This window comes from Fonsecaea monophora, assembly GCF_001642475.1.
Source record: "Fonsecaea monophora strain CBS 269.37 chromosome Unknown Scaff79, whole genome shotgun sequence".
In the NCBI taxonomy this organism is placed as follows: domain Eukaryota; kingdom Fungi; phylum Ascomycota; class Eurotiomycetes; order Chaetothyriales; family Herpotrichiellaceae; genus Fonsecaea; species Fonsecaea monophora.
Genome location: NW_019174010.1, coordinates 101,105 through 126,867, shown reverse-complemented (window position 1 = coordinate 126,867; position 25,763 = coordinate 101,105). Strand labels below are relative to the sequence as shown.

Here is a 25,763-nt window from a genome sequence, read left to right as displayed (position 1 = left end):
GCAGCAAGGTACTCGTTATATATTCGGTGCTTCCAGTCCAACTACTGCCCGTGGCCTCTTCACTCTTCTTCTTGTCCTGTTCAGTGTGAACACCCTGGTGCCGCATCACCGGCCTCTTCTGGGACTAGTCATCAACGCACTGTTTGTCAGCGTCGGCAATCGATCTAAGAGGGACAGGGTCATTTCGACTTGCATCATGTCGACCTTTTCGAACGAGTCATTCTCGAAACTGGCATCGATCTCCACGCCGAGAATCTCAGGATTCTCGTGGATTTGGTCCTACTATCTCATCCCTGCGATTGTGGCCTACCCGTTTCTCTGCTCAGCTCTCCGCTTACGCCGACTGAACGCCCTTCGCGCCAAGTTCAAGTATGGCACGCCTGAGCACCCGTCTTACGAAGGAATGACCGTCAAAGAAGCCCATGATATTCTCAGAGCTGTGAGCGACCTGGAATTTCCGTCCCTGTTCGAGAAAGGCCTCCAGTTTGCACTATTTCGGACGTACGCAATTCCGAGCATTAGCGAGCTCTTGGTAAAGACAACGCAACTCGTTGCAGAGAAGAATGTGCCCAAGCGATACGCCGACACCGGTGTATTGCTCGGCGATATGTATGGTGGTGAGCCGGACAGCGATAGATGTATCGAGGCTTACGCCAGACTGAATTACTTACACGGGCATTACATCAAACAAGGTAAAATCAGCAATGATGACATGCTCTATACATTGTCGTTGTTTCTCACCCAGCCTGTGGAATGGATCAACAAGTACGAGTGGAGACAACTCACCGACTTGGAAGTGTGCGCAATGGGCGTATTCCACAAAGCCATGGGTGACGGGATGGAAATCTCTTTCGAGAAACTCCCTTCATACTCGACAGGATGGAAAGATGGCCTGCACTTCTATCGGGAGCTAGATACCTGGTCGAAGCAATATGAGGAGACATATATGGTGCCTCACCAGAAGAACTACGATACGGCGGTGCAGACTCGAAACTTGCTACTGAGCACTCATCCTCCCTTCATGAAGCCTATTCTTACCAAGGTTGTGAGTGCTCCCTTGGACGACCGGCTGAGGAAAGCTATCATGTTCGAAGAGGCACCGCCGTCATACCGAGCATTCTTCCACGGCTTCATGGAATTGCGACGTTTCTTTCTGAGATATCTTGCTTTACCTAGGCCACCATTCATGGCAAAGCAGCTCATGACCAAGGAGCCTGATGCGAACGGCAGACGGTACTATGTTACATGGGACACTGCACCTGTCTACGTCAAGGCAACTCTGTGGAATAGATGGGGTCCTGGGGCAATGATTCACCTCCTGCTTGGAATCCCCCGTCCGGGAGACCCAGGTACATATCCTGAAGGATTCGAGATTAGGAGTACAGGACCATCTGTGTTCGCCGGCAAGGGATCCAAAGAAATGGAGATGACCAGGGAAAGACTGAAGAAGGAGAGGACAGGCGGCTGTCCGTTTGCCGTCGGTCGAGCTTGAGTTTACCCTACGTGATATAGACTGGAGAGATAAGTCAATGTCCGATAGCCAAGTAACCCCGAAGGAGATTTTGTGCCACTGCGCCCTATGACTCTCGACGAGCGCAAGGCTTTGCAAGACATTGTTTTCAGCCTCTTGCCTCTTACCCCATTTTCAGTACATCAACGCCGCTCCCGCCAATAGAGAGACGCCCAGGAGGCGCCTATCAGTGCACATTAGGCCCTGAACGGGCATCTCCATGCCTAGCAACCAACCACCACCCCCGCCACCAACCGATGATAGCCAGAGGGGGATGCATTTGATCTCAAAAACTCGACGTGGGGCGCTTGTTTGTGGTTTGCGACGAGGGGAGGAGTAAATTCAGTTTCGTCAGGTGGCACTGGCCTTTTGCATAGAAATGTCTGGTTCAATCAGAGCAGTCTTCTCGTTTTCTCGACCGTCTCTCCCTTCTGCTACTGCTCCCACCACTCGATCCCTTCACAGTCTCCGCCAACCTCGCAGCACAATGTCGACCCTCGCAGCTTTCCGCCTACCGAACATCACTAACGAGCCGAACAAGCATTATGAGAAGGGAGGTCCGTCGCGCGAGGCCCTAGCTTCTGCGGTGGTAGCTCTGCAAGAGAAGGCGCCCCTCGAAGTTCCTCTAGTTGTCTCTGGAAGAGCTGTCAAGACGTCCTCCATCCTCACACAGAAAAGCCCTTCCTCCCACGCAACCACCGTGGCCAAATACTCCAATGCCTCGACCGAAGATGTCAACAGCGCTATTGAAGGTGCCCTCGCTGCAAAGCCCGCCTGGGAATCTTTGCCCTTCGCCGATCGAGCCGCGATATTTCTCAAGGCCGCTGATCTGATCAGCACAAAATACAGATATGAGCTGATGGCTGCAACAATGCTGGGACAGGGAAAGAATGCATGGCAGGCGGAGATCGATGCGGCCGCAGAGCTAATTGATTTTCTTCGATTCAATGTACGGTATGCGGAGGAACTATATGCGCAGCAGCCACCATACAACTCTCCAGGGGTTTGGAACAGAGTCGAGTACAGGCCACTTGAAGGCTTTGTCTATGCTATTTCTCCATTCAACTTTACGGCTATCGGAGGGAATCTGCCTGGTGCCCCAGCTTTGATGGGAAATGTGGTAATCTGGAAGCCCAGTCCGTCGGCCATTGCGTCAAATTATCTGATCCATCAGATCCTCACCGAGGCTGGACTCCCTGCTGGCGTCATCCAGTTTGTACCCGGTGACGCCGAGGAAGTTACCAAGGCTGTCCTCAACCACAAGCAATTCGCAGCTCTGCACTACACGGGATCGACGGCTGTCTTCCGAAAGCTATATGGGCAGATTGGACAGGGCATTGCCGAAGGGAGGTACAAGGGTTACCCCAGAATAGTGGGAGAAACTGGCGGGAAGAACTTTCATCTGGTCCACAACAGTGCCGATATCACCAATGCAGTGGTGCAAACAATCAGGGGTGCGTTCGAGTATCAAGGTCAAAAATGCAGCGCTTGCTCCAGACTCTATGTGCCGTCGTCGATATGGCCCGACTTCAAAACCAAGCTTGTTGAGGAAACCGAGAAGCTCAAAGTTGGACCTCCAGAAGACTTTGGAAACTTTATCGGACCAGTCATTCACGAGGCAAGCTTCAAGAAGCTGTCTGGTGTGATCGACGCTGCGAAGAACGATAGTTCACTGGAGCTTCTTACTGGTGGCAAATACGACAGCTCAAAGGGGTGGTATGTGCATCCTACCATCTACGTCGCCAAAGATCCAAGCCACCAGAACTTGAGCACCGAGTTCTTTGGACCGATTCTGACAGTCTATGTCTACGATGACGCCGCCCCGGATGCATTCGAAAAGGCCTGTAAGCTCGTAGATAGTACTTCGGACTATGGTCTGACAGGAGCGGTGTTTGCTCAAGATCGTGCGGCTGTAAGGTATGCCGAGGAGGCTTTGAGGAATGCGGCCGGCAACTATTATATCAATTGTAAGAGTACAGGTAAGTGTGGGACTTGATGAGCTGGTGTCTGCAATTCACTGACTTGGAGAACAGGTGCTGTCGTTGGCCAGCAACCATTTGGAGGTGCACGCGCTTCGGGGACAAATGACAAGGCTGGATCAGCAGCGATCTTGTCGCGATTTGTCAGTATGAGGTCGATGAAGGAGGAGACGTTGCCAACTACAAAGGTGGAATATCCTTCCAATGAAGTGTAACAGAGACAGGACTCAAAGCGGATATTTTTAATACCCGGCATCACATATGTCATGCCTGCATTAACAACGATAGCAAAAGTATACACCTTTTTTCCAAGTGCGAACATGACTATGTCACATCATATCGCGGTGAAGCTGGTGTCGATCCCTGCGCGTCTCCTTTGTATTGCCGAAAGGCCCAAAACGGAAAGGCGTTGACTCTGGTTAGCGCCTTCTTCACCGCCTGACCTTGTGCCTATCGCGCTGGATGCTTGGCGCTCCACTGCCCAAACTTCGAGTTTGTTGACCTGCGGCCTTCAATTCTGTCTCGTCGTCCACAACTGCACCTCACCACCTTACCATATTCTGGAGAGACCGTTCTTTGGAGTAGCTCTTCCATCATCTTCATCATCTCGCAACCTAACCATAATTCCTCCATCACCCTCATCACTCCAACACCATGCGTGAAATAGTGAGTTTGCTACGCGTCCCAAACGCTGTTTACCCCTGTCCTTGCACCCCGCCATTCAATGTCCCTTCAAAGCTCAGAGACTGACATGTCCATCACAAATAGGTTCACTTGCAAACCGGCCAATGTGTGAGTGCTATCGAGCCAAATTATCAGTGTTTTTTTGGAGACTGACAAAAATTCGTAGGGCAACCAAATTGGTGCTGCGTTCTGGTATGCCGCCTTCTAACACGCGACAACTTCATATCTAACGAGCTTCCAGGCAGATCATCTCAGGAGAGCATGGCCTTGACGGCTCTGGAGTGTATGTCATTACCTATGTCCATCCCCTTGACCATGGAGTTGACCATGCAAATAGTTACAATGGCACCTCGGATCTCCAACTTGAACGCATGAACGTCTACTTCAACGAGGTATGTCCATCCCTAGATCCTCCAACTTCGTTCACCCCTGACATGTATACAGGCTTCCGGAAACAAATATGTCCCCCGTGCCGTCCTCGTTGATCTCGAACCTGGTACTATGGACGCTGTTCGAGCTGGCCCCTTCGGTCAGCTCTTCCGTCCTGATAACTTTGTCTTTGGCCAGAGCGGTGCTGGTAAGAGGATTGAACAGCTCCATACCATAAAAGTGACCACACCAATAATACCCCTTTGCAGGAAACAACTGGGCCAAAGGCCACTATACCGAGGGTGCCGAGCTTGTAGACCAAGTTCTCGATGTCGTCCGACGTGAAGCCGAGAGCTGCGATTGCCTTCAAGGGTTCCAGATCACCCACTCCCTTGGTGGTGGTACTGGTGCCGGTATGGGTACATTGTTGATCTCCAAGATCCGAGAAGAATTCCCCGACCGAATGATGGCCACTTTCTCCGTGGTCCCCTCCCCCAAGGTTTCCGATACTGTGGTTGAACCATACAATGCTACCCTGTCTGTTCACCAATTGGTCGAGAACTCGGATGAGACCTTCTGCATCGACAACGAGGTATGTCATATATCTGATCATGGTTCGCTCTATTCTGACCTGCATAGGCTCTCTACGACATTTGCATGCGCACCCTCAAGCTGTCCAACCCTTCATATGGCGACTTGAACCATCTTGTCTCGGCAGTCATGTCGGGCGTCACCACTTGCCTGCGTTTCCCCGGTCAGCTCAACTCTGACCTTAGAAAATTGGCCGTCAACATGGTCCCCTTCCCTCGACTTCACTTCTTCATGGTTGGCTTTGCTCCTCTCACCAGCCGCAACGCCTACTCCTTCCGCGCCGTCAGTGTTCCCGAGCTTACACAGCAGATGTTCGACCCCAAGAACATGATGGCTGCTTCCGACTTCCGGAACGGCCGATATCTGACTTGCTCTGCTATTTTCCGCGGCAAGGTCAGCATGAAGGAAGTTGAGGATCAGATGCGTAACGTTCAAAACAAGAACAGCAGCTATTTCGTCGAGTGGATCCCCAACAACGTGCAAACCGCTCTTTGCTCGATTCCCCCACGTGGCCTGAAGATGTCATCTACTTTCGTGGGCAACTCTACCTCTATCCAAGAACTCTTCAAGCGCGTTGGTGACCAATTCACGGCCATGTTCCGACGCAAGGCTTTCTTGCATTGGTACACCGGCGAGGGAATGGACGAGATGGAATTCACCGAGGCTGAGTCCAACATGAATGATCTCGTCTCGGAGTATCAACAATACCAAGATGCCAGCATCTCCGAGGGAGAAGAGGAGTACGGCGAGGAGGAGGCTCCTTTGGAGGAGGAAGCATAAATCCACATCAAGTTTCCCTACACGACGAGCTGGGTCTGTCTCTTGTCAGTGTACTTCTGAACACAGCAAACAATGTCGGTGGCATGGTTGCAGTAGTGTGGACAAGTTAGAAGGACAGGACCATTGATTGGTTTTGGAATCCCCATCAGCACCAAATTTCCGTTGATTTTCTAGGGCGATGCGATGCAGGGCAGGATGAAGAATATCAGGCATCGACTAAGCTGAGACCAGCCCTTTCATCCATAGCAAGCAAGCGTGGCGAAGGTAGTGAATTGGAATGAAGCAGTTTCATTCTCTATCAGAGGTTGACTTTTTGACGTGTTCGTAGAAGTAGCCATGCCATGCACATTTGTACGTCTGAAGATGGTGCCATGGGATACATGCGTGTTTATGTAGAAGTCTGGAAGTGAAGTCGACAGCCGTGTTTTGTCTCTTATCACCGAGCACCTGGACATTTTCATCTCTGCAGATTGAATGACTAAAGTCGTTTTTGGTTCTTGTACTCAGTACCTGTCACCCCACAACCGAGGGAGGGTGTATATACATACGCAACACTCCCTCCCCCCAACACCGACACAGATGTACACCTATGTAGTCGGTATATAGAGAGACAGAGAGACATTTTTGCACGGATTTGTCTACGTCTTTCTTCCGCACAGGACATGTGATACTAGGTATATATTTCCCTTGTATGGTGTGTCTCGGAACACCGCACAGGACGTGGAAATGGTAGATATACAGCGGGTGGGATTGAAAGGACGAGATCGGACCAGATCAGATCAGCTCAGGTCGGGTTAGAGAAAGAGGAGGAAGAGAAAGACAAAGGGGCCTATATCTATATCTATTTCGCTATACTGGCTCCCTCGTACCCGGTACCCGTACCCGTGCTTCTCCTCGTGAGGTGTAAGGTGTGAGTGATGTTGTATCATATGATATGATGTGATGTGATGTGATGTGATGTGATGTGATGTGATGTGATGTGATGTGATGTGATGTGATGTGATGTGATGTGATGTGATGTGATGGCAAGAGACCTGCCTAGATCTTTTCTCTCTCTTTCCCTCTCTCTCTATATATATCTATCCATCTGTCTACCTTCCTTGCAGGACCCCGCAGGACGGATCAGGACAGGACAGGACATATGGGTGGGGGCCACTTGCAGTACTTTTTTCCACAGCCTCAGTTCTCAACCTCAACTTCAGTGTCAGCCTCGGCATTCCCCTCAGCCTGATGGTACTGGTCCTGGTACTGGTGCTGATAAGGGTAATGGTAATGCTAACGGGCGTGGGTAGACATCCACTCATGCGAGCAGCCTGTAGCTTGCAGTCTTCTGGCGAGGACTGTGTAATGGTGATGGAGATGGCCAGAGTAAGGCTGAGGGAATATTACCCAAGGCCCACCACCCACTTGGAAAGATCAAACTAAGACGTGTACAGAGCGTCGTCTCGCACCTTGCGCCACGGCTCAAATCTGACCGCACCTGTGCATCTGGTGACCTGGTAGTGTCTTGGACTAATATCACGGTAGTCATGGAATTGGAGCGAGCAAGCAAGCAATCAATCACTGAACTTGTCAACCTTGAGCTAAAAACCCCGGCACCCCACACCTTGCTTCAGCTAATGTCGTCCCCGAGGCTGCCAGCTGCATTGCCGCTTTGCCAGGCAATGGACATAATATCAGTTCTCGAGCAATTGCTGGGAAAGAGTCATCTACGAGGTACATGTCGCCCTAGTAGTCGGGCATCTTCCACTGATCAAGGGGAGATGACCCGTTGTCGGCCTCTTGCTATCGTGACTTGTCCAAAACATCATCCCGTTTGCCAGGTTACCATCCGCGCGCCCTTGTTCAGAGCCCAATCGTTCAGAGCCCAGTCTTTCGTCTCCCATGCCCAGAAAAGTATCCATGCAAAAAAAGTTGTAGCCGCCGCCATCTCAATGTCGTTTCTTCGTCATGCAGAGGTAGCTATGCTCGACCGCCAATCTGCTCTTGATGGACTTCGATGGAATCGCCATCTTGCATTTCAAGCTGCGCACATTTGTCAGCGGGCTCTGAGTCTTCCCCTCTTGGTAGTCTCATCACTCACTTGTTCGGGGGTATCACCAGCCTGCACCTTTTGACCGTCGAATAGAAACCGCGCTGCCTTGGGATCTTTGCCTTGTCTCTCGCAGAATGCCCGCATCAGCTTCTCCAACTTTGTGCTTCGCTTGATCTTGAAGAAAACTTCGTTGTTCCCGTCTGTGACCTTGATATTCAGATGCTCGTTGTTGGTGACTCCAGCAGGCGGCGCATCACCAGCCGCACCGTTTGGCGACCCTCCTTGGCCAGCGTCGGACATTTTGGTGGTGTAGAAGGTGTTGAAAAAGACGGAGAAGTGAGGAATGTGGCAAGTGCCTAAGGAAGCGCGTATCGGAGTTAGCGCTGGTCGCGTTTCACAAGAAGCGGAGGCCGGAGTGTTGGAACAAACCTGAAGGCCGATCTCCAACGAGGTCTTCGGTGATGGGATGGGGATTAGCGGGTATGCGAGTGTAGAGCGGTGGGAGCTGTGATGGTCTCTGAAGTGAAGGGAAAGTGGAACAAAAGAAAAGGAAGAGCGAGACTTTGGTTACGGGAAGTTAAATATGTAGAGAAGTCACACACAGCGCAAGAAGAGATGATGGCAAATAAATAATAATTGATAGCAAAATGCGTCTTTGTTTTCTCCTCTAGGGCCTTGCCGACTTGCCTTTCTGTCCAATCCCGTGGCAGTCGCTACATGAGGTTGAGGTGAAGTTGGATCAAAGGTTTGCCACCCACCGCAACTAAAGCCCCACGCAGATCCTCAGTGTGGAAACTGATGGTTTGGCTCCGGAGTGCAGTATAGACAGGGCGAGCCTCTATAGTCCTTATGAGTTGTCAGTCTCACCGTCGCCTCAGCGCTCTTTCTTATTCTCTTTCCCCCATCCCAATATTGCTGGTCAGCCTGAGAATTGACAAGAAAGAGTATCCAAGATATCACTCTAGCAAATGACCACAGGCGGTGAAAGATATCCGTTTGGATTTGTCCATTTGGAAAGCCAGCCTTGGATGTCAAACATATCAAGCCACTGAGTAAATGAGCACGTTGATCTAACACACGCACAGCATCTATACCCACGTCGACGGTTGCTGAGCATCTCTCTTTCCGCCTGCTCCTCCGCCGACACTTTGTCCCTGCATCTGACTGCCACTGCTTCCCCCTCCCCCCAGTCCTCTCTTCATCATCCGCCCTAATATTCCCACCATTTCGGCCGCATCCTGAAACGAATCATCATCCATACCCTCCTGCGCTTCATACACGTGTCTGATGGCCATCCTTGCCATCTTCCGCGATGCCTCCGCTTCGTGGAGACAATCGTAGACGTATGCCACGTATTCGACTTTGACAGACAGGCGGACCGGGTGAGAGCCGGGAAGAAGGCGCTCGGCGAGTTCGTCGGCTTCACGGAACGCTTGAGTTGCGTAAGGGGTGTAATCCTGCAAAAGAAGAAGAAAAGTTGCTGTGCCGTTGCCATTACCATCACCGTTGTTGCCATTGGCATGGTAAGGATATGTTGCAGGGAGAGGAAGACCAGGAGGAGTCCGGGTATTCGCTGTCATTCCCCCACCACCCACTGGGCCCCCAAGACTGATAGCTGGCGATCTTCTTCGTCCGTTTCCCGCAGGAGATCTGATTGTGGTGGCTTGTCTGCCGAGCCTTTCTCTATCCTCCCTTGACTCCCGCGGACTCAAAGGTTCAGGAAACAAGGTATAACTCGCATCCCTACTCCCAATGCTCCTTCTCCGATTAATGCGATCGTTCACGGGAGGCTCATTATGAAACAGCACAAAAATATGGTAGAAGCTGGCCTTCAGTTTGTAACTCAACACCTTGAGTTCCACGTAATGGCCAACCATCGGGAGCACATATTGCTCCACCATAACAAGGCCTTCGCGGGCGAGCCATAATATGTGGTGAATTAAGTGGCGGGCTTTTGGGTCTCGAACTGGGTCGAGCCGTTTTGCGCGGCGTGCGCGTAGAAGTTTCTCAGCAAGAATTACCGAAAGGCCGAGGACGCGGAACAGGAAACTATTGATCATGTCTGTGTTAACAGCGTCCTTGAACACAGACCGGGGCCTTACCTAGAAAGATAATTGTTCTCCGTGGTAGTAACTTTTGCAAAGTAGCCCAGAAACTTTTGATCCACCTCTGAGGAGGCCATCCAAATCGAATACAAAGGAGGGTCTAATTGACCCTTGCTGGACGGCTGCCACTGTCGAGATAGATATGTCAGTTCCCCGTAACCTTCTTTCCATCGTTTGCGCGCTTTTGTGGGTATTGGCGACTCCGATATGCCGTCGGTCCTAATTCCATCTGTATCCATTCTTTGTTTTTTGACCCAGAAGTCGTGGAAGTCGCTGGCGAGTGGTGTTTAAAACATCCGCCAAGAACCGTCAACTGGAGCAAAGACACTTTGGAAGGCTTGTGGTTGTAAGGGCCTGAATGAACCGGGAATGACTGAAGAAACTCCTGGCTACCCTCCCAGCGTATCGGCTTGTTGGTAGGGCAAAAAACTCGAGAGGTGCTTCTTGGTTGGATGGATGCAAGAACAGACGGACGAAGAAATGCTTCAATAGAGAACTTGGGTTTGTGATACAAGCGAAACATGCAATTTACCTCTAGCCGCCCGGCCTGAATGCGAAGGCGCTTACAACAAATGCCCGCCTTATAAAATTAAGGGGTTCGTGTGGAAGGTTGAACAAGGCTGTCCCAGCCTTGGGTCACCTATTTCGGAGTTTGGGCCTTTCGGAGAATTTGCTTCAACAGGTCGGAGAAAAGCACGTTGAGACCGCCGGCCGTTTTTTGGGTAAAAGTGACTTTTGACTTCGTCTTGGATTATTTAGGAGGGAATGGAAGTGGGATCAGGCGAGCGGGCGTGCGTGCAAACGAGTGACTGTCGCTTTCTGTCTATCAAGATGCGCTTCTTTTCCCGTGGGTATCGACTGTTGGTACAAGTATCAGAAAGAAAAAAGGCGAAAACTTCTGAGGCGAAAGCCAGGGTGATTAGGTTCAAATCTTGACGGGAAATGCGCTGTTGTTACAAAAATGTACAGGTGGAAAAGGGAAAGGGACTCGTAATGGCGGATTGACAGCTCTGCAAAAGGCTGTGCAGCTGTGGTGCTGCCGAAATTGGGTTTCTGAGGCCAGATGTCAGCTCGCAGACACCGAAGAAAAGTCGCCCATGACGTCCATGCAACGTTCCCGGAGGAAGCTACAGAGCCACAGCAGCTTGGGATTGGAGCGCCTACGTACAACACACTGGCGCAAAACCGCCTATTCGCCCAGCACCCTTATTGTTGGGACCAATGAATCTGGGACAGGTAGTGTTGGAGGTTGCAATTGTGGTCGCAGGGCTTTCGTCTGGAAATGAGGCTGTCGGGTACCGCTTTTTCTGGTCTGACGCATGGTGTTTGGGACGCAGGGGAGAACAAGAGCCTCTGGTCTGTATCGGGGGAGTGGGCGTTCAATTGGGGTGAGCAAGTACCGCTCGAATGTGTTGCTGCGATCTCTCCAAAGGTTTCATCCGGCTCAAATCAGCAAGGTCTTTTTTCTGCCTTTCTTCTCCTTCCCTGGGGGGCGATTCACGCTGGAGAACAAATCGGATGGACGACTGATTGGCGAGGTTGGTGTTGGCTCACGACCGCAGCTCGCTGGGCCAGGAGCAAGGGAAACGCACACAAGGGCAGATTCCGAGACTGGACAGTTGTCAACGGGAGGGCAGGAAGGCGTGCAGTACCGACGCAGAGAGTTGCAGATGCAGGATGCCGGTATGGAGTCGGATATGAACCTAGTTAGTCAAGAACAAGATGGAGACCGTAGTGACGGTGAACAGCTGCAGGACGAGCAGTAGCGTTGGACGGGGAAGGGCCCCAATGATCACCAAACCATGACGATGATATTCTGGGCAGCAACAGGAGCAAATGAAAGGAATGAAGCCGTTGCCGTCGAGCTTTGTGGGAGCTTGCAAAGTGGAAAGAGTGATTGAATGGCACGAAAGATGAGAGGTCAGCAATAGACGAGTGTAGTGGACGAGAGGCTCAGAGACGGCGATCGGGGAGAAGCTGCATCGTGCCAGCGCATCAAGCGCGTGCTGCCCTGGTCGCTAGAGTCGCTAGCCTTGACCTGACTGGCAATAGTGTGTTAGCCACGGATTGACCCCTGTAGACAAGTGTGGAGGAGGAGGATTGGGGGTTAGCTGGAGGAGGACAAGCTGCTCACAGACAAGTTTTTAGGGCGATTCTTGAAGATGGGAGATTCCAGGATACTCATGACGAGTACCTCGTAGTAGATGCAGCCATATCGAGTAGGTGCTCTCCCTCCTGTGACCATATCGCGAGTGTCATCGTTCCCATGTCTTTCTCCTTTTCCGTTGAGGACCAAAGTGCATAGAGGCTGAAGCAGCGGTCAAGGGAATGAGAGGGAAACCAGCGGTGGAGGTGGATGTTTGCTACGTGGCACCCTCTGCGACAAGATCAGAACCCAAAAAGCAAAAGAGAGTTTGGTTTAATTAGTTTTTGCTCATGGCAGCCGAAGCGACCAAGCGAACAAGCTAACAAGCTAAAATGATGGGCTGCATGCAGCTGCAGTACGGAGTACCAAGAGCATCCAGGCGTGGGCCGGGGCATCAGAGGAAGCCTGTGGACACTTGTGTGGACACCGTGTGGACTGCCCAGCTCCGTTGTCCGATCATCATTCTTGTTTCCACTGCGACCGCACTCTCAAGACTCTGTACCTGGACCACTACCTGCACTGGTAGGTAAAGAGGTATCTAGGCACTTACAGTAGGGTGCTAGCGATGCAGTAGACCATCTGGACAACCCGACCACCTTAGGTGCTTAGGTACCTGTTGTACCTGTCTACAATTTAGTGAGCGGATCTAAGAGAGGCAGCAACTTGTATTTAACAAAGGAGCACTCCCCCTCCTGCTCCTTTTCACCGTTCATACTCTCCCTTCCCATCCTCCCTCTCTCCCTCTCGTATTCCACATTCTCTCTGCTTGAAGGTTTCTGTCATGATCCTGACAGCTACATCCCAACCGGACCCTTGCTCCAGCCATATCGACAACTCCCCCATCCTGTCAGCTGCACACTATATCCGATGCCATGTGCTTCTCCCCAGTGATACAACCTCTGCAAAGCCAGTCTCCCTCCCAGCCATTCTGACCTCTTCCGCTTTCTCTGTATTAATGTCTTATTTCTTGTGGCTGTTGTCCCCGTTACGCCCTTCTTCAAAACGGCGACTGGCTCCATGTGTGATCCTGCTTCCCTCCCATCGTACGACAGAGGTGGTTCGCAGCCTCCAAAGCCACAGGACTTGTGTGATAGAATGATAGAATGATCTGCAAACCCATTGGAATGTGGTTTTCGTTCTCATGCTTGGGACTGGGTTGTTCCCCTTCCATGATGGACCTCTATCTCGTCCTCGTCCTCATTGGCGCTGGCCAAGTTAGCTCAGATATTGGTAGGCCTCAGATCCAACAACATACCTATAGGATGGCGCACCTTACCGAACGAGAAGTCCAACTTTTGGGCTTCAAACGCCGGGTCGGTATAGGGTGAATGGGTCTGCCAGTGCCCTCGTGGCGACCCAACAGAGACGACTTAGAAATAGCCGGTGAATATCATGCTCAAGCACTCATCACGGACGATTTCACTTGCCGTCGTCCTGGCCTCCCTCCATTTGACCATATGCCGGTCCTTGAGGGGGCCCATTCATCGCAGGTCCATGGGGCTGCATTTGGTGATGCATCTTTTGCGCCATCTGGCCATATCCACTACTCATGGTTCGGTGCTGCATAGCATACCCCTGATGAGGTGTAGAGCCGTATTGATGTCCTCCGTAGCTGCCACGATGCATCCCCATTTGTTGTTGCGGGAAGGCCATTGGCGCGGCTCCCTGGTTAGAGACGCTGAACATCATGCTGGGTGCAGGTGGATGGCCTTGTTGCGATCCTTGCTGCATCATCATCGGCGCCATCCGTCCCGGACTCGAGTAACCCCCATTTTGCTGGGGATACACTTGACTTGGGTTTGGCGAATACATCTGCATTTGGTGGTTGAAATGCTGTGGCACCGCCATGTATGGCCCATTCGATGGTTGTTGCACCATCATTGGCGCACTCATCTGCCCTACCTGAGCATGCATCATGCCAGGAGTGCCCGGATAGGGTCGCATTTGCATGGGCATCTGGCCCGTAGGCGTTCCAAAGTACGGTTGAGACTGGTAAGAGAGTTGGGCAGGGTGCGCCATGGGCGAAGCATAGGCTGAAGCTTGACGAGAAGCCATGCTTGGCGACGAGAACACGCCTGGCGTCGCTGCACCATATTGCATTCGGTGACTAGCATCCTCATATTGATGAGGAAACTGGTGTGGACCATTGTGTGGTACGTGCTGTGGCGTCGAAATATGTGGGATGTTGCCAGGGCCATTAGGTATCGCCATACCCTGCCCTAGGTATGGAATATGATGGCTCGAAGATGAGCGGCTCTGAGCTGGCGAGATCACAGGAAGTGCCGCTGGCTGTTCGAATACTTCCTCGTAAGTCTTTTGGTCGTTCTCAGGCTTGACAGACCATCGTGGTCCCGTTTGGTAAGCGTTTGGTATACCCCCATTGTTACTATAGTCCTTTTGGACCTCTTCGGTCTTCGCACCTTCTGACAATTTCTTCGGAGCATACTCTGCCTTCATACGAACGATTGGGTTGAAGTCTTTGGCAATGGACGGCCTCTGAGCAGCCGGTTTTGGCTTTCGGTTACCAAAGAACACTGAGGGCGAGGCTGTTCGGGAGATAGAACCCGCACGTTGTGCTGAGCCGGGGCTCGAAGGTGTTTGCGAGGGACCCGATGGATTGAAGGATGCCGCAGTTGGACGAAACTCGGAAGCTTTCACGTTGAGATTGAATTTCCCAGAAATGGCCGAATTGGGAGTATGCATGTTAGATCTTTGTGGGCTGGTCATCCCAGTTTGTTCGGCCATGGGTCCAGTTGGCGGTACACGTCCTTCAATAATGGGAATCGGCGCAGGAATGGGAGGAGGCTGAATGCTTTTGCGGTCCTGCTGATGTGCACCAAATCTTGATTGATATGGAGCGCTGTTGTTTCGACCGGGGAAAGGTGGTGGCTGTTGCTGGCCGGTGGGCCGGTCAGATCGGCCAGCTGGTTGAAATCCTCCACGACCACGATGGTACACTTGTCGTTCCGGTATAGGTGGTTGAGGTTGTGGAACATCGGCTTTGCGGGTGGTGTTGCTAGCCACTGGGGCTTGCGAAGGGCTCGGCTTAGCAGTAGATGTCGATTCGCTAGACTCCTTTTGTGCTTTTTCGACGATAGCCTCTTGCTTAGCCGGATCTTTGGCGAGGATGCCGATCAGATCATTCGGAATCGGAGTCTTGAGTTTGAACGTCTTCGAGAAGCGTAGAAGTTCGTTCAACTTAGCAGCGCGATCTTGGTTAGCCTGAGCCTTTCTCCTCTCAATAACCCTTTGCTTCTCGATATCAGCGAATTGGCGGAATTGGTGGAGGACTTTGACTTCAACGTTTTCAGTGGAGCCCTGAGAGACAGCTTTGTTGCTGGGTTGTTGTTCGATATTCGCGGACTCAACCTTGCCAGGAGTCGCTGGAGTAGCGGGTTTGACGACCTTGTCGGATTGAGTGTTCTGTGTTGACGCCGTGCCATTTAGCTCAGATACCGGCTTGTCTGGCGCAGTGGTTGTACTCTTCTCGGCAGCAACGGGTCCATCTTTTTCGTGCCTCGATTTTTGCGAGTTCCCCGTGCCGGGTTCTGGTCGAGAAAGTTGCGCGGATATGATAGCGGGATCTACAGGCGCTCCTGGAACTGTTGCTTGGGCAGTAGGCGCACGCCTCGCTGGAGGGGTATACTTATTCGCTCCGCCAACGGACAGTGGTGGATATAACTGCTCGTCACGACGAACTCCACTGTATTTCTCTTCCTCGTCCTCGCCATCGTTCTCGAGAGCCTGACCACGTTCCTCGCGAATATGTGCATTTGTCGATGTTGAACCTTCAATCTCCCGCGCGATCCTTTCAGCTTCAGCTTCTCGGCGTTTGTAGGACGGCGCGTTGCGGTCAATGGTGGTTGTATAGAGGTTTTCATCGTAGGTGCTCTTAGCACCGAACAACTGAGAGTTGGTGGCAAACTGATCCCAAGTAGAGGTGTTTGCCGACCCTAATGAGTAGTCAGTGGTGTCTGGTCCTTCCGGCACCCATCTTTGTAATTCCCGTTCACCCCGAGCTTGATTGCCAGAGATATCGGTGTCAGTCTGGAAGGTCGAGGTAGAGCCTGCGGGGGTAATGTTAGAGCGCATTTTGAAAGGAGCCGATGAAGTGACCATACCATTGGTGAGTTTCGAGGTCTCAGGTAAAGAAAAGTCGGCAATGGTCATATCGGCAGTATCCTTCAGATCAAAGTTCATTGCATACTCTGGACTCGAACCAACTAAGGCCGCTTCCCGAGTTGCTACACCGTTTGCCTGGCCTGAGGTAGCAGGTTGTATTTTTCTAACCATTTTGAGAGTTATCCTCGTGCTGGTTGGTGTGAGTGACGAGCCGGACAACAGACCCTCAAACTTTTCTCCTGATTTGGACGTAAGGACGATGTTCAACCCCTACCACCAAAGGTCAGTTACCATCTCATTGGACGGGGATCGTGGTTGGCATATACTATAGCAGCCCCAAAGAGGAACACCAATCTCTCGTGTGCTTGCTTGTCTGTAATGCCTGCATCCCTCTGCGCGCTGGGCCTCATCATGTTTGTGTTCCTGGGTTGGGCAGTGTTCCCATTCTGGTGGACAGGCATGGAGCCTCGTTGCTGGAACGAGTTTGAGGAAGAACCCCAGACTTTCTGAGAAGCCGGACGCCTAGCACTGTGGTTTGATCAGCAGGGACCTTTGTGAGGTTTGACATGTAATAAAACAATCATGGTTGCATTGCACCTTCTCCCAGACGAGACGAGGATGTAGCCCAGAAGACGGTCCAGCCTGCAAAGTTGACGGGATGAACGTCTCGGGTTGCGTGTGCATACCTTGAAATTCCGTCACTACCAGGACCACCAGGACTCTGCTTGCGCCCTGCATCCACACCCTTCTGGTTGCTACTTGATCTCATTGTGCCCCTTGCCAAACCATTATTTTGTGGGGGATTGACTGCAGTATTCAAATTCGGGGAAGGGATGCTGGCTGCAGAGGCCATGAGCTGCCCGTGTTGGTAGCCACGTCGCACAGGAGGTGCTCTGGGTACGAGCTGAATCGACGGGAACCGGCCAGTCAGACTGCGATTGTACTGCGGAGGATTTTGTGTTTCAGTAAGATCCCGGGGCCAGGGGAAAAATTAGACTGCGAGACAGCAACGGAACGGCCTTGAATGTCTCGGTGGAGGGATGGCCGTTGACAGTGGCAGGGACGGTAGTTAGAGGGCACGAGCCTCAGGGAAAAAGTCGAAGGGTGGTGGAAATGGGGAGAGCAGCTGGCGGGAAAGGCGCAGGCACTGGGCCGCAGTCACAATTGCGGGACCGAGACAAAGGGTCGCAGGGACCTTGGGGACCTCGCAGACCAAGGACAAGAATAATTTTAAAAAGGAGGGTGATGGACTGACAAGCGGCCCGCTTACAGTCTAGCCTAGAAGGGCGTTCAAGAATGAAGAATGCCGCAGCAACTGAGTAACAGAAACCGCAACGAAGGGGGATGGGATCAGATGGGATGGAGAGGTTTGGAAAGAGAAGAAAGAAGTGAGGTTGTGCTTTGCGGTTGCGGTTGCGGTGGTTCTGTTGGGGCTTGTTTGAGGAGTTCACTTTGGGAAAGCTGGAGACAGACTCGAGCGTTTGACAGTCTGTTTCCCCGATGGGTGGATTCTGGAGGCCATGAGTCCTGGGAGCCGCACCATGAGTGGCCAGCTGGGCACCTAGAACTCTCAGTGCCCGTCAATCGTCATCCGGGCGCGGGAGCTGCCTTTTCCATGACCCTCTAGGCGTCGACGCCTGGTCTTGGTCTTCCTGAACGCGGTACTCTCACATCATTCTGGAGTACTCAGTATACCTCGCACCTTCAACGGAGGGAGTACAATTGTCCAGTGATGTCTCAGTCAGTTTGTTATTCTTATCCTTCACCATCATCATCATCTTGCTCCCTCGGGCCCAACATGGAGAAGGCCGATGAGTGATTCCCGTGTCCGCCGAATCCTCTGACTCAAATTACATCTCACTAGGTATTGTCGATTTCCTTTGGTACGGAGCTGAACATGTGCCAAAGTTATGTGCCACGGGTCTTTCCCGAAGCCCTTCGTTTCCGACGGCGGTCGATCGCTCCCCCTTCCCCGCCCACGCCGGCGAATGATGGTTGAATCTTGCTGTGTAGGAGGTCTAAAACGAGGAGGCGTCTGCACACCATTAAACTGATATGCTATCACAACTCTTTAACATGGTCAAGATCCATCGTTATTGCAGCAGGCGTAGGGAAAGCCCTGCATTTCCCTGCCTCAATGACTACTACGTGGTACCTGCGTTCGTTTGGCATTTCATTCATCAGAGTCGACGAGTCACTGCTCAGCAGTCTCTACCTCTCGCTACTCAGTACAATTATTCCACAGTACAGCCCACAGTCAAGTCGCGTTGCCCGTAAACATTGCGCCCTGCATGCTTCATTGCGTTTCGCTAAAACATAATAAGTTGAATCCATCCAGCTGCCCGTTGCATCACAATCTCAATGAGTTGAGAATGGCTGATGTCATTGACCGGTACTGGTTCATTCCCCCTTGCACCTTCTTGAATTGGATCCCATGGAGAGAAAGAAGGGGGATCTTGACAATTGCAATCTCGAATTTGAGCACCAATCGCTCACCACTGTCCTCTTGAACCCGAGTTCTTGTAGCGCCTCCATCGTGAGCCTCGGGTCCTCGATTTTGTTGCAGGTACTCGTCCGACCCCTCGGAGTTGGTGACGAAGCTCTGGTCCGGTTGTCTTCTTCTCGCATGATGTCGGGTCAACCGATCGTCCTTAATGTCTTCTCTCTCTTTACCCCGGAATGCCCCGCCGAATGAAATCCGGCGTTGATGTCCACTCGTAACGCGTCCACTTCTGTCTTCATCGAGCCCGGCTACGGGTTCCTTGACCCCTTCGAGGTTGATGCTTGGCGCGTGTCTGCAAGAAAAGCCACCCTTAATCACGGTATATTGCACCCCGAGCTGATTCAAGACGCGAATAATGTCATGCCTGATGAACTCAGGTGGCTTACTGCTGGTAGTTGAAGTCGAGAATAGCCCCTTGAGACTGGCTGGCTTTGAGATTTCGGTCCCTGGGGTATCGGGAATGGCGGGCGTGTCAAGGATATCGACCTCATCTCGCATCTCAGCGTCAGTCTCCTCAGGGACGTTAGCTTCTGCTCGACGCTCTTCATGGCGGCGTCGCCGGGCTTGGATGCTCTCCTGCCGTGCGTGACCTAAGGATTTGGTCCGCGTAGTAGTTGGGGTGCGAGGTGTCGTCAGAGGGCTGGCGTTAGGAGCGGGCTTGTCGGTAAGTTCCACGCCCTTGCTAGCTCGACCAGCGTTCACACTCGACTGATCAGAGCCGCTGGTCGGTGGTGGCTCAGGCACAAGCATTGGAGACTCGTTGCCCGTCGTCCCTCTATGTAGAACACGTCGAGGACGATATTCGGCGGAGTTGACACTGGTTGATCTACCCAAAAACTTCCCGGCTCTAGATAAGCCGCCACTGGCACTCAATAGACCCTCATGCTGTGGTTGGCTACCCCCCTGATGATGAGTTGTTGGGCTTGGGTCTCTCCTCCGTGAACGTCGAACGGAGAATGACTTCCGTGGAGGAGTCACTGAATCAGCCGGAGGCTGGATATTCAGAGCTGGTGGAGGCTGGGGTCGTTCCATGTCACGGTCCCGGTACCGTCTGGTACTAAACCTTCGCAGAAGACCCAAGGCCGTCCCCTCGCGCTTCGCAGGTTGATCAGGTTGAGGAATTGCATGCAATGGAACCACATTTGGAGCCGGTTTTCGCTCGGCAGCCTCCAATGACTTCGCAACGTGCGGGATGTCATCCTCACCATTTGTTCGAGCCCGCGGTCTTGCCCGACCACCGGTGGCTCTTTCTCCAGGCATTTCTGGTGCAAAGGTGTTTGTATGAGCAGCTTCCGGTGTAGGTAGCCCTGGAAGCTTGAGAGGCGCCTCCTTTTCCGTCATAGGCATGGCCAGCGCGCCAGGATTTGGTTGCTGTCGCTCTCTGTCACGTTTTTCACGTGCGAGGTAATATATAGAGACCAGTGGGCTGTAGGCATTGATGGGGTCATGTCCTCTGATGGCTTCAGACGACGGCACCGAAAGACCCTCGCGGCTGATTGAATTTCGTCGTTTATAAAAGTCGAAGACTCCACGCTTCTTCTCTCCACTGTTCGAGGTGTGGCTGTAATCATCTTTCGCACTTCTCCTTACAGCATTCTGGTAATCCTCTGATTCGATAATACGGGTTAACTGCTCAGTGATGTATGCCGAAGACCCAAAATCGAACCCTTGCATTTTGTCAATGACCTCAGGATCAAGCGGCAGCTGAAGTGGTTCCCGGTGTGGGAGATAATTATCCGGTGGGCCATTGAAGCCTTTTGTCATCCAAGGATGGTTCATGATTTCCTGAAGACTGGCTCGATCTCGGGGATCCACCACGAGCATGCGCGAGATAATATTCTTGCATTCTAGAGGCCGTTAGTAGATGGGGACTCTTGTGTTGGGACAAACACGTACCAGCTGTAAGCCACTGTGGATAGTCAACAATACCTCGTTTGATCTTTGCGTGCAACTGAGGCATGCTTTGATCATCAAATGGCACTTTGCCACAGACGAGGACATAAAGAACAATCCCGAAACTCCATACATCAACTTCAGGACCAGTATACTGCCGGGCTTGCAACAATTCTGGTGCTGCAAAATACAAACTTCCGCAGAATGTCTTCAGAAGTGAACGAGGTGAATAAAGGTTGCTGAGTCCAAAGTCGATGATCTTGATATCCCCGGTCTTGCTGATAAGAATATTCTCGATCTTGAGATCCCGATGGACAATGCTGTTTCGATGGCAGTAGTCCAGCGCACTGGCAATCTGTCGAGCAAACTTCCGTGCTTGTTTCTCTTTCAGCCTGCCATGAGCAATAATGTAATCCAGCATCTGCCCGCCGTTCACATACTCAAAAAGCATGTACCAGTGGTAGTTCGTCCTCTGGACATCGATCATTCCACAGATGTAGGGGTGGGATAGTAGTGACACCATGGCAGCCTCCCTCGCTGTTCGAATTTCTTTCGAACGATCAGCACGCTCATCTTTCGGATTTCCGTGGTCGTCAGCCGCCTGGCGTGGGACAATTTTGATGGCTGCTTGTTCTCCGGTCTCCGTGTTCCTTGCCAGCTTGACCTTCCCCATGCTACCCTGACCAATTGTTTTTCCCAGTGACCAAGTTCCTGTCTGGCATGTTATTGATGTTCGTCTCCGCCCGATCGTGGGATAGGTTTGCGAGGCGTGTGTTTCGGTCCGTGAGGTGGTGCTAGGAGGAACTTGTGGAGTTGCTCCATTGGCATTTACTGTCGTAGGTGCAGTTAGATCCTGACTGTTGCGTCTGGATCCAGGTCGAGATGAAGACCGCCCGTGAGCAGACGCCTCAGTATGATATTCGCCTCTCCCATCTCTAGAGGTGCTGCGACGAGAGGAAGTTGTGCGAACGACATTCGACTGTTCGAAGTCTCTCCTTGCGACATTTGCAAGGGCAGTAGGATTAGATTGAGGAGGGGTTTCGTGGGTTCTGGAGGTAGAGCGGTTGTGATTCGAAGGTCTGGTATTCGTGGAACGCGTCCTGCTGGGTTGCGAGGGTGAGGTGGACGCATAGGAAGAAGGAGGGTTACGGGAGGTCGAATGACTTCGCACCAGCGACGGCGACTGTTGTGATGCTGTTGTGGCCATCTTACTGACGGAGGCAGACAACTCAGCTGCCGTTCAGAATCTTTGTTTGATGAATCAAAGACCAGACTGAGTGTCACGTTTGCTGTGCGAATCCAAGGACCAACGCCAGTATGGAACGCACGGACGACAAGCAATGTCAAACCCCTTGAGCCCTTGGGCCTTGCAGCCACAAGGCTTTGTTCGGGAATTGCTCGATTCAGTATCCGGTTTGTGTCGTCGGTTATGGCTCGAATAGAGCGAGTCTCTCAAGGTGACGTTCAGAGAGATCACAACAAGAAGGAGATAGGCCGACTAGTCGTATCATCGGGTTCTCGCGTAAGGTCGAAGGCGGGCAGAGCAGATAGTAAGATGACTACAGCTCTGCCACGTCCAACGCAGATTGGGGCGGGGAGAGAGTCAGAGGAGGCCGTGGCAGTGGATCAAACGAAATTGATGACTTGAGGCGAAATAATGGCGGTCCCAATGCTCTGTTTCAAGTTATTAAGATCCTGGGTTTGCAGTTGGAATCAGATTGTGAACATTTGATTGATGGGCGCAGGCAAAAGCACGGTGCACAACCTGACAAAACACGCATGAGGGGGGCTTCTAATGCTTCCGCGAGACTTCCAGGCTCTCCATAGCACTCTACAAGGCCAACAATGGCTGGGACAGCAGCTACTGGTTGGTGGTTCCTTTAGACTGGATGCTAATAGCTCACTCAGTGACATGATTAGTTGACGCGGTATTTGACCCAAGGTTCGGGATCGGTGCCCGTACCAGCCTAACTGGCCCTGCCGGCTGATCACGCTCTTGAGGTGAAGAGCATTAAGTGGCACCCCCAAGAATTCGATGTTGTCTGACCATCAACACTGGCGTACAGCGCACTCTTTTCGTAAGCCAGACACGATGATAATTGCTAAACCGTTCTGCACCATCGGATATCAAGTAAGAAAAATGGTGTACGAATGACCAACTGCACAAGCTCGCCAGCCACTGACAGACTTTGGTTTCAATGGACTTGTGCCGCGTAGGCCACCCAGTCGATCCCATCTTCTGATCCTTGCCCAACAATGTGATCCTATCGCTATTTCGAACATGGCCTCCAAACGATCGCGACAGGCCTTCGAGGCCGACCTCCAAAAACAATCCTCACCTTTTGTTCTGTATGGAACACCTCTGCCTCCCCTGGATGAGAATACTCGGGATGATGGGTCTTTTGTGCCAGTGTGGAAGCAGGAGGTCACAGACGAAAGAGGGCGCAAACGCTTGCACGGTGCCTTCACAGGAGGTTTCAGCGCCGGGTGAGCACTCGGAGCAATGGTCTCAAGAGCACAATGGCTAAAGTGGTGGACACAGATACTTTAATACCGTAGGCTCCAAAGAAGGATGGACTCCTTCCTCCTTTGTATCGTCCAGACAGAACCGCGCAAAGGCTGCACAAAATAGGCAAACCCAAAGACCTGAGGATTTCATGGACGAAGAAGATTTTCGCGAGGCTGAAGAATCACGCACACTGAACACCTCCTCAGAATTTGCGGGATTCGGCACGGAGCACGATACTCTGCGAAAGACCGCCGCCATTGACATTTTTCGACCGTTGAACGAAACTATTGGGTCAAAACTGCTCAAGCGAATGGGCTGGAGGGAAGGTCAAGGCATTGGCCCTCGAGTTCGACGAGCAGCAAAAGTTGGCGAGGAAGAGCCGGAGGACGAAGAAGAGCATGCGCAGACACATCTTTTTGCTCCAGATGATGTGCAGGTGGTTTCATACACGCGAAAGACAGACCATAAAGGCCTGGGATACATTGGAGACTTGCAGGGCCACAAGGAGTCGTCAGGTCGAAGCATCTCAACAACAAATCCCGGGTCTGGCTCTGCTGGCGAAGCTTCAGATGAAGAGGGCACTGCTCCACTGTTCGCTCCTGGGAAGAAACCAGCACAAGCAAGAAGAAGGACAGGACTTGGTGTCGGAGTCCTCAATGATGATGACTCCGATGAGGACCCGTATTCCATGGGCCCCAAGATATCATACCACAAGGTTATTGCCGGCGAAAAGATGCCAAAGTCCAAAACAAAGAGGAGCGGAAGCGCTGCAAACCCTCTTGTAAAGGCCAAACCCACATTTATTTCCAAAAAATTGGCAACTTTGAAGGGAATCATGAGGAAGTGCCACGATGGGCGATTACCCCTGGATGGCTTTGTGTTGACAGATGAACTAGATTCACTGGGCTCAATGACCATACAGGACGAGAAGTACAAACCCCCAGAGGTCCCTGAAGACTGGAAATCATCCATTTCGCCGGCCGCGGAAGCAGGCGCTGCATCCACGACTGTCTCGACAGCAGAGGCCGCGAAGTCGTCGAATCTTACGGCCAAAGCCCGTGCATCGCTGTTGGGCGAGTCACAACTTCCAGGAAAGTCGATATTTGACTTCTTAACACCTGCTGCTCGTGATCGCGTGGCTGCTGCATCAGGTCGCCAAAACCTTCCCGCGGCTGGGAGCGAACAACCAACAAATACTAATAAGTCATCTGAATCTCAAACAAATGACCCCCAACTTATGATTCCCCAGCTAGACCGGGAAGTTGCGCTCCAGGCCCTGAATCGCGCAGTTGGTGGCTGGATGCCGTATGCAGAGGATGAGAACAAAAGATCAAGATATCGAACTTTTCTCGAGATTCACGCCGGACACAGAACGGCCGAGGAGGTGCCACCGCGAGCCAACAACATGAAGCGGGAGGAATGGATTCTAGAGATGCAAGAGTTCGCGCGGGCAGCGGAGGTGTTTAAGCCCATTAGCGGCTTGATGGCTGCCCGTTTCACCTCTTCATCGTCTTCCGCTCAAGGTCAAGATGGCAAATCGGCCGACACGGCCACAGATTCGTTATTGAGCAAGCCCCAGGCAAGGCCGGAAGATCCTGCAGAATCGGCCGCTAAACTCGGAATGTTCGGTCCCATGACACGGTCTGTCATCAATTTCTACCCTACCAGGCTCCTCTGTAAGAGATTCAATGTGCAAATGCCGGCGCACTCAGGTTCAGGGGAAGGTAGTGGTGGAAGTGCAACTGCGGCTAGCTCTGGCGAAGCCGGCTTCGCGGCGTCGCAATTCAAGTCCTTCGGATCTGCGACATCTTATCATGACCATGGTCCAGAAGTCGGCAGAAACCCAGTCGGTATTCGAACGAGCGAGCCGTCGATTGCAGCAGTGGTCGAGAGCCGGCCTGCTGCGCTCGATCCGGAAAGAAACGAAGCGCTCGAGCAGCAACGGCCTGGGCAAGCTGTGTTCAAAGCCATTTTTGGTAGTGATGATGAAGAGGATTAGGAGTGGGAAGTCAGAAACGAGTCCCAGAGAGTCATACTTCAGCTCGACTTGTGTATGGACGAATTAACTGACGGCTCGTGACAAGGCTGGGTTTGTCAAGGGGCTCACGAGGCTGCGACAATCTACCGATGCCAATTTGTCTTGGCTCAGATTACCAGTCCATGAAGGCACTGAAGATACCTGCGGCATGGCATGTGCCTAGGTATGTACCTCCGACAGTGGCTGTCTAGCCCATACATGTAGTGATTTGCGTATTCCTAGCACATTGCAGACACAAAGTGAGCAGGATTCGAGAAAGAGCCAAGTTAGATGAACAGTTTGGCCAACTTTTACCGTTTCTTGAAAGCGAACAAGTTGAGTATCTACAGAACATGGCTTAACAGGAGTTGTAAAGGCTAGTGGCCGGTCCAAGCACCCTGTTCCTCAAGTTCGATGTCGTGGCGTGGTAATTCACTTTGTCCAGAGGATAAACGGGTGGCAGACTGGTTGCATTATGGCTAATGAGCTGACGAGGCTGACAAGGCTGAAGAGATTATTA

At 52.0% G+C, this 25,763-nt stretch overlaps 8 protein-coding genes across 8 annotated transcripts; 4 read left to right on the top strand and 4 right to left on the bottom strand.

Annotated features, from left to right (window-relative positions):
* Nucleotides 1-196: 196 nt before the first annotated feature.
* Nucleotides 197-1,492, top strand: AYO21_08792 (hypothetical protein; the record flags this gene model as incomplete). Its single annotated transcript, XM_022658735.1, has 1 exon — nucleotides 197-1,492. The coding sequence occupies one exon, from the start codon at nucleotides 197-199 to the stop codon at nucleotides 1,490-1,492; it is 1,296 nt and encodes a 431-aa protein (XP_022508993.1).
* Nucleotides 1,493-1,997: 505 nt separating this feature from the next.
* On the top strand, nucleotides 1,998-3,704 carry AYO21_08791 (hypothetical protein; the record flags this gene model as incomplete). The annotated part of the gene is made up of 2 exons (XM_022658734.1): nucleotides 1,998-3,489; nucleotides 3,544-3,704. The coding sequence occupies 2 exons, from the start codon at nucleotides 1,998-2,000 to the stop codon at nucleotides 3,702-3,704; spliced, it is 1,653 nt and encodes a 550-aa protein (XP_022508992.1).
* Nucleotides 3,705-4,143: 439 nt separating this feature from the next.
* Nucleotides 4,144-5,913, top strand: AYO21_08790 (tubulin beta chain; the record flags this gene model as incomplete). Its single annotated transcript, XM_022658733.1, has 7 exons — nucleotides 4,144-4,155; nucleotides 4,258-4,281; nucleotides 4,340-4,365; nucleotides 4,415-4,565; nucleotides 4,618-4,750; nucleotides 4,812-5,134; nucleotides 5,182-5,913. The coding sequence occupies 7 exons, from the start codon at nucleotides 4,144-4,146 to the stop codon at nucleotides 5,911-5,913; spliced, it is 1,401 nt and encodes a 466-aa protein (XP_022508991.1).
* Nucleotides 5,914-7,875: 1,962 nt separating this feature from the next.
* On the bottom strand, nucleotides 7,876-8,248 carry AYO21_08789 (hypothetical protein; the record flags this gene model as incomplete). The annotated part of the gene is made up of 2 exons (XM_022658732.1): nucleotides 7,876-7,938; nucleotides 7,997-8,248. 2 exons carry the CDS (start codon nucleotides 8,246-8,248, stop codon nucleotides 7,876-7,878), a joined length of 315 nt encoding a protein of 104 aa, XP_022508990.1.
* A 788-nt stretch (nucleotides 8,249-9,036) lies between these two features.
* On the bottom strand, nucleotides 9,037-10,292 carry AYO21_08788 (hypothetical protein; the record flags this gene model as incomplete). Its single annotated transcript, XM_022658731.1, has 2 exons — nucleotides 9,037-9,997; nucleotides 10,051-10,292. 2 exons carry the CDS (start codon nucleotides 10,290-10,292, stop codon nucleotides 9,037-9,039), a joined length of 1,203 nt encoding a protein of 400 aa, XP_022508989.1.
* A 3,326-nt stretch (nucleotides 10,293-13,618) lies between these two features.
* On the bottom strand, nucleotides 13,619-17,090 carry AYO21_08787 (hypothetical protein; the record flags this gene model as incomplete). Its single annotated transcript, XM_022658730.1, has 3 exons — nucleotides 13,619-16,591; nucleotides 16,648-16,849; nucleotides 17,008-17,090. 3 exons carry the CDS (start codon nucleotides 17,088-17,090, stop codon nucleotides 13,619-13,621), a joined length of 3,258 nt encoding a protein of 1,085 aa, XP_022508988.1.
* A 1,581-nt stretch (nucleotides 17,091-18,671) lies between these two features.
* AYO21_08786 (hypothetical protein) lies at nucleotides 18,672-21,924 on the bottom strand (the record flags this gene model as incomplete). The annotated part of the gene is made up of 2 exons (XM_022658729.1): nucleotides 18,672-20,671; nucleotides 20,721-21,924. The coding sequence occupies 2 exons, from the start codon at nucleotides 21,922-21,924 to the stop codon at nucleotides 18,672-18,674; spliced, it is 3,204 nt and encodes a 1,067-aa protein (XP_022508987.1).
* A 1,074-nt stretch (nucleotides 21,925-22,998) lies between these two features.
* On the top strand, nucleotides 22,999-25,225 carry AYO21_08785 (hypothetical protein; the record flags this gene model as incomplete). Its single annotated transcript, XM_022658728.1, has 2 exons — nucleotides 22,999-23,204; nucleotides 23,260-25,225. The coding sequence occupies 2 exons, from the start codon at nucleotides 22,999-23,001 to the stop codon at nucleotides 25,223-25,225; spliced, it is 2,172 nt and encodes a 723-aa protein (XP_022508986.1).
* Nucleotides 25,226-25,763: the final 538 nt, after the last annotated feature.